The following is a 13,927-nucleotide window of genomic DNA, read 5'->3' as shown; positions in this document are numbered from 1 at the left end:
CTCCTTTTGTCCAAATTCTCTGTCCAAAAAACTGTTGTGCTGTTGGTCTTTACTTAGTTTTGCAAATGTCTGTCACCAGGAAATTGGAGTATTTTTTATAGACAGTCCTTGTTGCTACCTGGAGTGACTTTGTCTCCAATAGGTTCTATTAGGTAATGCAGCAATGCTTGTTATCTCCCATATGAAATTAAGCATAAGTATTATGGTGTTGAAGAATCAACAAATATTTGTTACAAAAACTATTATTTACAAACATATATCCCCAGGCATACAAGTGTCTGGGCTAATATCAGCCTATTAGGTTACAATTGAGAAACATGCTTTCAGTATAGTGTCATACTTAAAAGTGATCAGAGGTAAGATTAAATAAGAGTTCCATCAGTTCGCACACCGTCATGCATGTTTCTTAAGGGCATACTAACTATAAGACATCACTCAACACACAGAATCACAGCATGGGAAGAGACCTAGTGGCCTATTGCCTTCATGCCAATTTTTCGAAAAGTTATTGAAATTGTTCTACTCTCCGAGTCTTTCACCATAGTCATGCATTTATTTTTGTTCTTAAGTACATATCCAGTGGATTTTAGACAATCACTATTGAAGTTGCATCTACCATCCTTTCAGACTGTGCATTAAAGATCATAACACAGATTCAAGTAACAAATTTGAATCTTCACCTTAAGTGAAAAATTAAATCCATCAATTAAATATTACAAACAGAAAAACATCTTTATTATCCTTGGCTACATCTGAAAGAAAATTGCCTCAAATATTTTATTTGCATCTCAGTTTACTAAGCCATACCAATAAAATATTTTTAGTAATTAAATATTTAGCTTCATAATTAAATATTTAGCTCCATAATTTTTTTGCTATATTGCTTTTTACAAGTTCTTGAGATTTCAGTGCCCTTCATTTAAACACTACCATAATACGCAATTTTCTTAAAATAAAACTGTATTAAAATACTTCAGCTCTCAAATCTCAGAATTGTGCATCATAGTAAACACAGCCAAATCATAATATATTATAGTTGATTTTACAATAAATTCTTCCTGTACAGTTTGCAGAATTGGGTCATACAGCATGAAAACAGACCCTTCGGTCCAACCCGTCCATGCCGACCAGATATCCGAACCCAATCGAGTCCCGCTTTCCACCACCCGGCCCATATCCCTCCAAACCCTTCCTATTCATATACTCATCCAAATGCCTTTTAAATGTTGCAATTGTACCAGCCTCCTCCACTTCCACTGGCAGCTCATTCCATACACATACCACCCTCTGCGTGAACATGTTGCCCCTTAGGTCTCTTTTATATCTTTCCCCTCTCACCCTAAACCTATGCCCTCTAGTTCTGGACTCCTCCACCCCAGGGAAAAGACTTTGTCTATTTATCCTATCCATGCCACTCATAGTTTTGTCAACCTCTATAAGGTCACCCCTCAGCCTCCGACGCTCCAGGGAAAACAGCCCTAGCCTATTCAACCTCTCCCTGTAGCTCAGATCCTCCAACCCTGGCAACATCCTTGTAAATCTTTTCTGAACCCCTTCAAGTTTCACAACATCTTTCCGATAGGAAGGAGACCAGAATTGCACATAATATTCCAACAGTGGCCTAACCAATGACCTCCCAATTCCTGTACTCAATACTCTGATCAGTAAAGGAAAGCATACCAAATGCAGCCTTCACAATCCTATCCACCTGCGACTCCACTTTCAAGGAACTATGAACCTGCACTCCAAGGTCTCTTTGTTCAGCAACACTCCTTATGACCTTACCATTAAGTGTATAAGCCCTGCTAAGATTTGCTTTCCCAAAATGCAGCACCTCACGTTTATCTAAATTAAACTCCATCTGCTAATTCTCAGCCCACTGGCTAATCTGATCAAGATCCCGTTGTAATCTGAGGTAACCTCCTTCGCTGTCCACTACCTCCAATTTTGGTGTCATCTACAAACTTACTGACGAGACCTCTTAAGCTCACATCCAAATTATTTGTATAAATGATGAAAAATAGTGGACCCAGCACTGATCCTTGTGGCACTCCACCGGTCGCAGGCTTCCAGTCTGAAAAACAACCCTCCATCACCACCCTCTGTCTTCTACCTTTTAGCCAGTTCTGTAATCAAATGATTAGTTGTCCCTGTATTCCGTGAGATCTAACCTTACTAACCAGTCTCCCATGGTTAGTAATTACCGAACACCTAATTGTCGAACACCTTACTGAAGTCCATTTAGATCATATCTACCGCTCTGCTCTCATCAACCCTCTTTGTTACTTCTTCACAAAACTCAATCAAGTTTGTGAGACATGATTTCCCACCCATAAAGCCATGTTGACTATTTCCCCTCTCCTCCTTGACCTATCACCTTCATCTCCTCCCCCACTCACCCATTGTACTCTATGCTACTCTCTCCCCACCCCCACCCTCCTCTAGCTTATCCCTCCATGCTTCAGGTTCACTGCCTTTATTCCTGATGAAGGGCTTTTGCCCGAAACGTCGATTTCGCTGCTCGTTGGATGCTGCCTGAACTGCTGTGCTCTTCCAGCACCACTAATCCAGTATTTTATCCCTAATCAGTCCTTGCCTTTCTAAATACATGTACATCCTGTCCCTCAGGATTCCCTCCAACAACTTGCCCACCACTGATGTCAGGCTCACTGGGCTATAAACCGGTGGAGTACCGCAGGGATTGGTGCTGGGTCCATTACTTTTCATCATTTATATAAATGATTTGCATGTGAGCATAAGAGATACAGTTAATACGTTTGCAGATGAAGCTAAAATTGGAAGTGTAGTGGACAGCGAAGAAGCTTAGCTCAGATTACAACGGGATCTTGATCAGATGAGCTCATGGGCTGAGAAGTGGCAGATGGAACTTAATCTAGATAAATGTGAGGTGCTGCATTTTGGGAAAGCAAATCTTAGCAAGACCTACCCACTTAATAGGAATGTCCTAGGGAGTGTTGCTGAACAAAGAAACCTTGGAGTGCAGGTTCATAGCTCCTTGAAAGTGGAGTCGCAGGTTGATAGGATAGTGAAGAAGGTGTTTGGTGTGCTTTCCTTTATTGGTCAAGAGTATTGAGTACAGGAGTTGGGAGGTAATGTTGCGGCTATACAGGACATTGGTTAGACCACTGTTGGAATATTGCGTGCAATTCTGGTCTCCTTCCTATCGGAAGGATGTTGTGAAACTTGAAACAGTTCAGAAAAGATTTACAAGGATGTTGCCAGGGTTGGAGGATTTGAGCTATAGGGAGAGGTTGAACAGGCTGGGGCTGTTTTCCCTGGAGCATCGGAGACTGAGGTTTATAAAATCATGAGGGGTATGGATAGGATAAATAGATAAAGTATTTTCCCTGGGGTGTTGGAGCCCAGAACCAGAGGACATAGGTTTAGGGTGAGAGGGAAAAGATATAAAAGAGACCTAAGGGACAACCTTTTCACTCAGAGGGTGGTACGTGTCTGGAATGAGCTGCCAGAGTAAGTGGTAGAGGCTGGTACAATTGCAACATTTAAAAGGCATCTGGATAGGTATATGAATAGGAAGGATTTGGAGGGATATGGGCCGGGTGCTGGCATGTGGGACTAGATTGGGTTAGGATATCTGGTCTGCATGGATGAATTGGACCGAAGGGTCTGTTTCCGTGCTGTACATCTCTATGACTCTAAGTTTTGCACCTTCTCTCGTAAGTACATCCACATACTGAATCAGAAAATCTTCTTGAACACACTTAAAAAATTCCTCTCCATCTAAACCCTTAACACTCTGGCAGTTCCAGTCTCTGTTTGGAAAGTTGAAATCTCCTATCATAACCACCCTATTATTCTTACAGCTAACTGAGATCTCCTTACATATTTGTTTCTCAATTCCCTTCTGAGTATTAGGGTGTCTGTATAGATTCAGGATCAGTTCCTGTGGATTGGAGGGTGGCTAATGTTGTCCCACTTTTTAAGAAAGGAGGGAGAGAGAAAACAGAGAATTATAGACCAGTTAGTCTGACCTCAGTGGTGGGAAAAGTGCTGGAGTCAATTATAAAGGATGAAATTACGATACACCTGGATAGCAATAACAGGATAGGTCAGAGTCAGCATGGATTTATGAAGGGAAATCATGCTTGACTAATCTTCTGGAATTTTTTGAGGATGTAACTCTGAAGATGGACAAGGGAGATCCAGTGGATGTAGCATACCTGGACTTTCAGAAAGCCTTTGATAAAGTCCCACATAGGAGGTTAGTGAGCAAACTTAGGGCACATGGTATTAGGGGATGGATTGAAAATTGGTTGGCTGACAGGAAACAAAGAGTAGTGATATTCGGCTCCGTTCCAGAATGGCAGGTGGTGACCAGTGGTGTGCCCAGGACCGCAGCTGGACAGCAGCTTTTTACAATGTACATTAATGATGTAGATGAAGGTATTAAAAGTAATATTAGCAATTTTGCTGATGACACAAAGATGGTTGGCAGGGTGAAATGTGAGGAGGATGTTAGGAGAATACAGGGTGACCTGGACAGGCTAGGTGAGTGGACGGATGCACGCAGATGCAGTTTAATATGGATAAATGTGTGGTTATCCACTTTGGTGGCAAGAACAGGAAGGCAGATTACTACCTAAATGGAGTCAAGTTAGGTAAAGGGGCGGTACAATGAGATCTAGGTGTTCTTGTACATCAGTCAATGAAAGCAAGCATGCAGGTACAGCAGGTAGTGAAGAAAGCCTAATAGCATGCTGGCCTTCCTAACAAGAGGAATTGAGTATAGGAGCAAAGAGGTTCTTCTGCAGCTGTACAGGGCCCTGGTGAGACCACACCTGGAATATTGTGCGCAGTTTTGGTCTCCAAATTTGAGGAAAGACGTTCTGGCTATTGACGGAATGCAGCATAGGTTCACGAGGTCAATTCCCAGAATGGCGGGACTATCTTACGTTGAAAGATTGGAGCGACTGGGCTTGTATACGCTTGAGTTTAGAAGACTGAGAGGGGATCTGATTGAGACGTATAAGATTATTAAAGGATTGGACAATCTGGAGGCAGGAAGTAAGTTTCCGCTGATAGGTGAGTCCCGAACCAGAGGACAGAGTTTAAAATAAGGGTTACGCTATTTAGAACAGAGTTGAGGAGAAACCTTTTCACCCAGAGAGTGGTGGGTGTGTGGAATGCTCTACCCCAGAAGGCTGTGGAGGCCATGTCTCTGGATAATTTCAAGAAAGAGCTGGATAGAGCTCTTAAGGATAGTGGAATGAAGGGTTATGGGGATAAGGCAGGAACAGGATTCTGATTGAGGATGATCAGCCATGATCATAATGAATGGCGTTGCTGGCTCGAAGGGCAGAATGGCCTACTCCTGCACCCATTGTCTGTTGTCTAATACAATCCCAATAAGGTGATCATCCCATTCTTATTTCCCGGTTTCACCCAAATAACTTCCCTGGATGTGTTTCTGGAAATATCCTCCCTCAGTACAGCTGTAATGATATCCCTTATCAAAAAAGCCGCTCCCCCTCCTCTGTTGCCTCCCTTTCTGTCTTCCTGTAGCATTTGTATCCTGGAACATTAAGCTGCCAGTCCTGTCCATCCCTGAGCCATGTTTATGTAATTGCTATGATATCCCAGTCCCATATTCCAAACCATGCCCTGAGTTCATCTGCCTTCCCTGTTAGGCCTCTTGCATTGAAATAAATGCAGTTTAATTTATCAATCCTACCTTGTTCTCTGCTTTGTCCCTGACTGTTTGACTCGCTTCTGTTCTCAACTGTACCGGTCTCAGATTGATCTCTTTCCTCACTATCTCCCTCGGTCCCAACCCCTAGTTTTCTAGTTTAAATCCTCCAAAGCAGCTCTAGCAAATCTCCCTGCCAGTATATTAGTCCCCCTCCAATTTAGGTGCAATCCGTCCTTCTTGTACAGGTGACTTCTACCCCAGAAGAGATTCCAATGATCCAAAAATGTGAAGCCTTCTCCCATATACCAGCTTCTCAGCCAAGCATTCATCTGCTCTATCCTCTATTCCTGCCCTCACTAGCTTGTAGCACCAGGAGTAATACAGATATTACTACTCTTGAGGACCTCATTTTTAAATTCCTACCTAACTCTCTGTATTCTCCCTCCAGAATCTCAACCTTTTCCCTTTCTATGTCATTGGTTCCAATGTGTACAATGACTTCCTGCTGGGCCCTCTCCCCTTTGAGAACATTCTGCACCGTCTCTGAGACATCCTTGATCCTGGCACCAGGGAAGCAACACACCATTCTGATTTTTCGCTACTGGTCTCAGAAACGTCTGTCTGTACCTTGGACTGGAGAGTCCCCTAACACAATTGATCTCTTGGAATCCCACGTACCCCTCATTGCATTAGAAGCTGTCTCAATACCAGAAACTTGACTGTTTGTTCTACGTTTCCCCTAAGAATCCATCACCCTCTACATTTTGCAAAGCAGCATACTTGTTTGAAATGGGGATAGCCACAGAAGACTCCTGCACTACCTGCCTACCTCTCTTCTTTCCTGGAGTTAGCCAATCTGTGTGACTGTATCTGAGACATTTTCCCCCTCCTATAACTGCAATCCATTACATTCCCTTGCTCTTGTAAATTCCTTATTGCCTCCAACTGACTCTCCAACCGATCCATTTGATCTGACAGGTTTCACAACCAACGGCATTTATTGCAGATATAATCCTCAGTAACACGTAAACTCTCCCTAAACTCCCACATCCGACAAGAAGAGCATATCACCCTACTAAAGGCCCGTTCACATATTCCTCTTATTTTCCTATTCCACACTTTGTAAAAGTATTCTAAAGAAATGCAGAGGACTTTTCCAGATTTCTGCCCCATCACTTAAGTAGCAAGGCAAAAAACAGATTTTCTAGCCATTAGCTGCTAAAAGTGGAGACAGTGTTACACAGTTTATCCTTCAAACACTTTCACCAACAGGATTTGTCAAGTACAAAATGCTACTGTTAAGTTAGAAATTATCTATCTCTTCCAATCTATTTATTAAGCGATAATTACTTCTCACTCCTCTATCTTAAAATTTAGTAATTCATAATTGTCCCTAAGTTGCATTAACTTTGTATTTTACCACTTCACTTAAGTTTCTCAGAAATCATCTGCTGCCTCCTTTAGTTTGGAGATGTCCCCTTCATTTTGCTTCATCATCAAATTTTAATAATCAGTCAATGTAGCATTCAACTACCAACATACAATTAATCTGGAAAGTATCCATTTACTTTCTCCATGACATCTCCACCACCCATGAAGTTACATTTTCTTTAATGCTGTCTGTCTTAATGTTTTCAACAAGCCTCTCATGCAGCACCTTAACAAATACCTTCTGAAATTCAGTATTTATGTACACCACAATTGGTGTCCAAACACCAAGCAGCATCCAAACACTGATTTATTCTTAAGAAATGAAGTAGTAAAGAAAAATCTGCCCAATTGTATTTCATTCTTGCTGCTTGATTAGTCCATGCCTTTGTAAGTTTTCAATAAATTCATCTCATATTATGGACTCTTTAAGTTGCCAGCAGCAAAGTAAGACTAAGTACTTTCCTGGCATATCCCCAAGTGGAGGCAATTGTTAGGAAAATTCCTGTTTTAGATATTTTATTGGCCATCGGTATTCCTGAATACTTGTTGCTCTTTTAAGGAGTGTTTATATCACTTATTTCATACAGATTTACTAAAAATGTTGTAATGCAATTATATAATGTGGATTGCACAACTAGAGTCTAAAATTGGAATTGGTCTGAGGCTACCTGAGTAAGCTAGCTATCTTTTCAGTTCAGTGCCAAGTTATTTAGTGGCAAAAGTTCAACATCTGAAAACTTTGTGAGTAGTAACTGACTGTTATTAATCTAATAGGAAGTGTGCAAATTAATTTCTCAAAACTCTCTCCCCTTTTTTTAAGGTACCTGAACCATGTACGTACTGCTACATCCCAGGATCTTGCTGGAGGCTACACCTCTTCACTTGCATGTTATCGTGCCCTGCAAGATGCATTTAGTGGACTTTTCTGGCAGTCAAGCTAGCGTGATGAACAGCAGGATTCTCAAAGGTAGCCATTGGATTGTTACCAAGAACTTCAACAGCCATAAGGAAAACTAACAGCCATACCACAGCTGAATGGAAAATTGACTCACAGCCAGGGAAGTTGAATTTGGACAGCTGTTTAGAGACGGCAGCTGATAAACTCAAAGATTAGCATTTTCTATTTGCAAGCAGTGTATTGGGATCCACTTACAGGAAGAAGGAGATGCAGGCGAAATACTTGTCACAGATGGTATGCATCATTTAACAATACTTGAAAGTTGAGGAAGCATAAGTGTTCCTCAGCACAACCAAAGATGATATCCTTGGGCTCAGTAATGATGTTTGTATGGGGTCAAGCTAAAAGCTCCTGTGCTTGTCCAGTCAAGTTGTCAAAATTTTCATTTAATTTGAATAAAATGTATTCATACCTTTTTACCTTCTGATTATTTTCATTCATTTCAAAATGAATTACAACAACTTTGGAAGAGAATATATATATGTGGAAGACTAAAATTTACTTCATTTGTTTTATTGAAAGATCTTAAAATGTTACTCCCCTTATCGTAAATGAGTTGAATTATCTTGCTTAAAAGTTTAAAATTATCTTGCTGTTCTTGTGCAATGGTTTGAGATGTTGTTATTCACGGTTGTTCCATATCAATTATTCAAATAGATTTACCTGAAATGTTGTCCAAAGGAATTTAAGTTTCATTATTTTGTTTGGATGTGTTCAGCTCAGTTATGCTATTCACATCTTGAATGTTTGATTGAGTTGTAAAAGCTTATTATAGTTTGATCCTAAATGCACTGTGCATCTTTACATTGATTATATTTGTCAACAGAAATCAGCTACTGCTGTTTTCCTAGGTTTGCTGATATTCCTGAGCAATGATCTGTCAAAAGCAAGTGCTGCAGATTTTACAAATTCTTAGCCAAGTTGCTGAGGGTTGGACTGAATTTTTGTGCAGTTGCCGAATGGGAAAATGGAACAACTGCAAAATTAAATGTGCTTTTTGAATTAAAAAAATCTTTTTATTTTGTCCCAACAAAATGACTCAGTCTTTAATATCCACTTTGACATTATTGTGGCATTTTCAATATGTTACCTAATCAACATGTGCATTCAAGTGGCATTGACAGAGTCTAGGCAAGTATCTGATCGGTTTTTATTTGGCGTGATGGTGAGGGTGTTGCAGCGGTGGTGGATGCAATTAAAACAGGAATGTTGGTATCTGCTGCTGAGTGGAAGGGAAATGAAGGCTAGTTGTGGCATAGCCAAAGCACAGAAGGGCAAATTAAAGTCCGGAAGTTGGGAGTGGGGTGTTGGTAGAGGCTGGGTAGATACTGGAGCTGCACCAGAAGACTGTGATGCAACAATAGAAAAAGGATGATCTGATTCTTAAAAGCTGCAATGTTGGAGTCATGTTGGCAAATAATGGTGAGAAAACAAAGGCTCATAAGCACTAGTGAATTAAGTTTCACAAAAGAAATGAACAGTCAGTAGGGAGCAATGTAGTACAAGTGGTCACTCTTTGACCCTCAGAACCAGTTCAGTGCCAAAACTTTTTAATAACCTTACAACAGGTAGTCACTAAAGAGTAGTGATAGGGTAGACTGGTTAGGAAGGTTAAATTACATGGGATCCATGGAAAGCTAGTCAAGTGGATACAAAATTGGCTTGATGGTAAGAGACAGTTTGATGGTAGAGTTTTTGGTCAGACTGGAGGCCTGTGACCATCGGTGCGCCACATGGATCGGTGCTGAGTCCACTGTTCATCATTTATATAGATTTGGATGAGAAGATAGGCATGGTTAGTAAGTTTGCAGATGACACTGAAATTAATAATGTATTGGGACAGTAAAGAAGGTATCTAAGAGTACAGTAGGATCTGGATCAATTGGGCTAAGGGCCAACGAATTGCAGATGGAGTTTAATTCAAATAAGTGTGAGGTTTTGCATTTTGGTAAGGCAAACCAGGGCAGAATTTGCACAGTTCATGGTAGGGCACTGGGGAATGTTGTTGAACAGAGACACCTACGGGTGCAGGTACATAGTTCCTTGAAAGTCACATCACAGATAGACAGGGTGATGGAGCAGGCATTTGGTAGGCTTGCCTTTATCAGTCAGACTGGAATGTCATGTTTTGGCTGTACATGACATTGATAAGGCCACATTTGGAGTACTGTTATAAGAAGGATTTACTAAACTGAGAAGGATGCAGTGAAGCTTTACAAGGATGTTACTGAAACTTTAAGGTTTGAGGTATATGGATAGGCTAGGAGTTTTTATTCGCTGGAGCGTAGGAGGCTGAGGGGTAACCTTACAAAGATTTATAAAATCATGAAAGGTATCGACAAGATGGATAGTTGCAGTCTTTTCCCCATGATAGGGGTGTCCAAAAATTAGAGGCCATAGGTTTAAAGTGAGAGGGGAAATATTTAAAAGGGACCTGAGGGGCAGCCTTTTCATGCAGAGAGTGGCATGTGTATGGAACAAGCTGCCAGAGGAAATGGTAGAGGTTGGTACAATTACAACATTTAAAAGGCGTTTGGATAGATATGTGGATAGGAAAGGTTAGAGGAATATGGGCTATATGCAGGCAAATGGGATGAGGTCAGTTTAGGAAGCCTGGTTGGTGTGGAGAGTTGGGCTGAAGGCCTGTTTCCATGCCTTATAAAACTCTGAGACAATGAACAAAGATGGCAATAAATGTGTTTATGTGCATATTTGTGTACTTATCTCTATGAAAACTTGTCCCTTTTATGAGGTGATTAATATTTGTAATCATTGCTTCAACAGAATTGTTAGTTTACTTACTGATTGAAAACCTGAAAGTAAGATGAGAGTTCATCAGGGGCCTTCCCCGTTGCATGGAGTTGATTTCTTGCCTGATAACAAATGCTTTAGTCCACCTTCCTATCAATGTATCTTTGTCTTTAACAGTGTTAATCTCATCCATTACCTTCCTTTTCATCTCCTGTGAAAGATTCCATTACTTTGTAATAGATGGATTATGGCGACTCAGCAGATCAGTGCATTTGTCAAAACCCTTGATAGAATAGATTGTCAGATTGAAATGGATTTGATAATTCTCTTTCTCAATTTTCAAGAGAAGAAACAACCTGCTCAGACACTGCCTATAGATAAAATCCAGATTACTTTTCCCCTGTCTGTAGACCCTGTGGAATGGTATGATCAGGTGTAGCTTGTGCATATTAGAATTGGCAACTCTGATTGGACAAACTCCTGTAGGTTCAGTCACATCACATCCACAACATGTGAAACTTAATAGGAAATCTATTACTTGAACCTTCAGTGAATTTAAGGACACCGGTCTTAACCATACACCGGGACATTTCAGTAGGAAGTTTCACAGTTTTCTGGGAAGTAGTACCCACAATAAAGATCAGCTGTAAGCATTCAATATTAATTTTATTTCATATTTTTGAATTATTTTGTAAGCAGTAGCTAGGGAAAGATTGCTGTACTAGTAGCTGGGGTAACAGCTAAGGGAGAGGTAACACCTCTCAGGTGGCTTTGCCATACTGTTTGGAGTGGCTCATCCTATACTGGTCCCCTTCTGCATTCAGTTTTCACCTGTGACTCCCAAGTAGTTGTTAGCATGTGACAGTGCCACAACCCATTAAAATGCTTTGATGAGCAGGACAAACGGTGAGATCAGTCATCCAATTTCCTTACCTCAATGTCATAGGTATTTGTAACCATGGCATGTGAAGACTGATTCTGGTGGATGAAACCAGTTCATAGTCCAATGATCTTGAAGGTGTATCAACACTGTGTTACAGAACATGAGGAGCACAACAGCACTCAGATGATGCCTTGCTCACCCACAGCAATTGGATCTATTGCTGGCTGTCTAGCCTCATCTTCTTTTTGGACAAAGATAGGTCAAGGGAGTGAGGTTGACGATGTGCAACTTTTCTATTTTATATCTGCCCATCAGAATTCCATGGCAACGGACATGTGATGTCACAGATATCAATTCACTGGGAGCTGTAGGAGTGAACCTAAACATAGATAGCTCTAGCCATTGCATTATCCTTCTCTGGGAGGGAGCAAAACAGAAACCAGACAGCCTTCTGTACAGGCCATTTTAGGTTCACACTGCTCACCTCCCTGGTATGAGGAAGGAGCTAGAAAAGATGACTTAATCATTGCTTCCCCCTCCCTGGCTACACGCTGCAGCTAGCAGGCATCCCATCAATGTGGTTGTAAGTCAATCTGAGAAAAAGCAAGTACAGGTAACAACAGTCGACCTTTGTGCATGAAACATTATATCCTCGTGCACAATGTCAGACTAACTAGCTGCAATTTTCAGATCACTGTCCTCAGTGAAACTAGTCTACCGGAGGAGGGTCAGCTCAAGGAAACCTATGTAAGTTACACATTATTTTGGTGTGACTCTAGAAAAGAACACATAACTGGTATGGATTTTATTGCCATAAATCATCTAGTCAGTAAGTTCAGTTGCCTCTCAAGAGTGTTAATGATTGTCTGATGGTGCAGAAATTCTCTCTACATAGTAACAGGCAAGCAACTCTGTGCAACCCTAATGAAGAAAAGGATAAATTGTATAATTATCTCCAATCCTTGATTGCTACCGTGGCACTGTCAGGCAATATTTTACTTGCACTGCTCTCCTCTTGCTGATGTATGCTTAATGTGAACTACTACATTAATTACCATAGTTTTCTGCCTCCTTAATCACAAAAGCATTGGGTGAAGCCCCATCCTATGTACTGACATCTAACTGACATCAGGCAGAATGTGTGTGTAATAAAAACCATGTGCAGCACTAATTGCTGTACTGACTACTGTCTTCTCACTTCAAAGCTAAAATCAAAGATCTGTCCACCAAGACGCCACCAGGGCAACTAAGGAATTTAGTCATATGCAGACCCAAAGACTGGAAGAGACTTAACAATGCTCTGAAATTTATTTATGGATTCCTATCATTACCAATTCTCAGCACCAATGATCAACACTGCTTACTGGAAAAGCCCAAAATAGTAAAAAAAAAGGACCATCATTCAAAAGCAATAAACTGTTCTCTTGATAATCCTCCCATGCTGAGAGAGATAACAAACTTCTGTGTAGTGGCAATGATCCAGGAGCTGATGGTATTCCAACTGCGTTCTCAGTCACAAAATAGACACTTTAAGTCAATGTGAGAGCAAGAGTATAAAGCTATCGACCTGCACTAGCAGAAAAGAATTCCCCAATCTTGGGATAATGAGATATCTCAATTCTCTCCAGTGATACCAAGATCTTTGCCATAATCCTTACAATTAACCAGCTCATGAAAAGAAATGCTAAGAACAAAACATAACCTGTGACAGGTTTGATGTTCTGGTTAAGGCTTTTAACACAGGCAGAAGTGAGGGTCTTTGAAAGCCAATAGTGAATTTCAACTATTCTGAGAAATTTATCAGAATACTTCAACTGTTCCATACCACCTGGATGATGAGACGTCAGATCCAGGGTCAGAAACCAACGCCATTAAAAATGGCTTTGTCCTGGTGTCAAACCTTAATCCTTAGAGATTTAATTCAGAGAGGTTAGCTGAAGTGAGGGAAGAGATTAGGTTCATGATGGACAATGACATGATTAGGGGCAGCACGGTGGCTCAGTGGTTAGCACTGCTGCCTCACAACACCAGGGTCCCACGTTCAATTCTGGCCTCGGGCACCTGTCTGTGTAGAGTTTGCACATTCTCCCCGTATCTGCGTGGGTTTCCTCCGGGTGCTTTGGTTTCCTCCCACAGTCACAAAAAGATGTGCAGGTCAAGTGAATTGGCCGTGCTAAATTGCCCATAGTGTTAGGTGCATTAGTCAGAGGGTTTGGGTGGGTTACTGTTCGGA

The 13,927-nt window shown here is 41.0% G+C and overlaps 1 protein-coding gene across 1 annotated transcript in view; it reads left to right on the top strand.

Annotated features, from left to right (window-relative positions):
• The window catches only part of mnat1 (MNAT1 component of CDK activating kinase), a 182,401-nt gene extending 173,922 nt beyond the window's left edge, over positions 1-8,479 (top strand). The window contains exon 8 of the mRNA XM_072568372.1: positions 7,923-8,479. Coding sequence (XP_072424473.1) covers positions 7,923-8,043 — 121 coding nt within the window. The 3' untranslated portion in view covers positions 8,044-8,479. The remainder of the gene's footprint in view (positions 1-7,922) is intronic.
• The last annotated feature ends 5,448 nt before the right edge of the window (positions 8,480-13,927 follow it).

This window comes from Chiloscyllium punctatum, chromosome 4 (assembly GCF_047496795.1).
Source record: "Chiloscyllium punctatum isolate Juve2018m chromosome 4, sChiPun1.3, whole genome shotgun sequence".
NCBI lineage: Eukaryota > Metazoa > Chordata > Chondrichthyes > Orectolobiformes > Hemiscylliidae > Chiloscyllium > Chiloscyllium punctatum.
The sequence above is the reverse complement of the archived record's forward strand: the minus strand, read 5'-3'. Positions and strand labels throughout refer to the sequence as shown.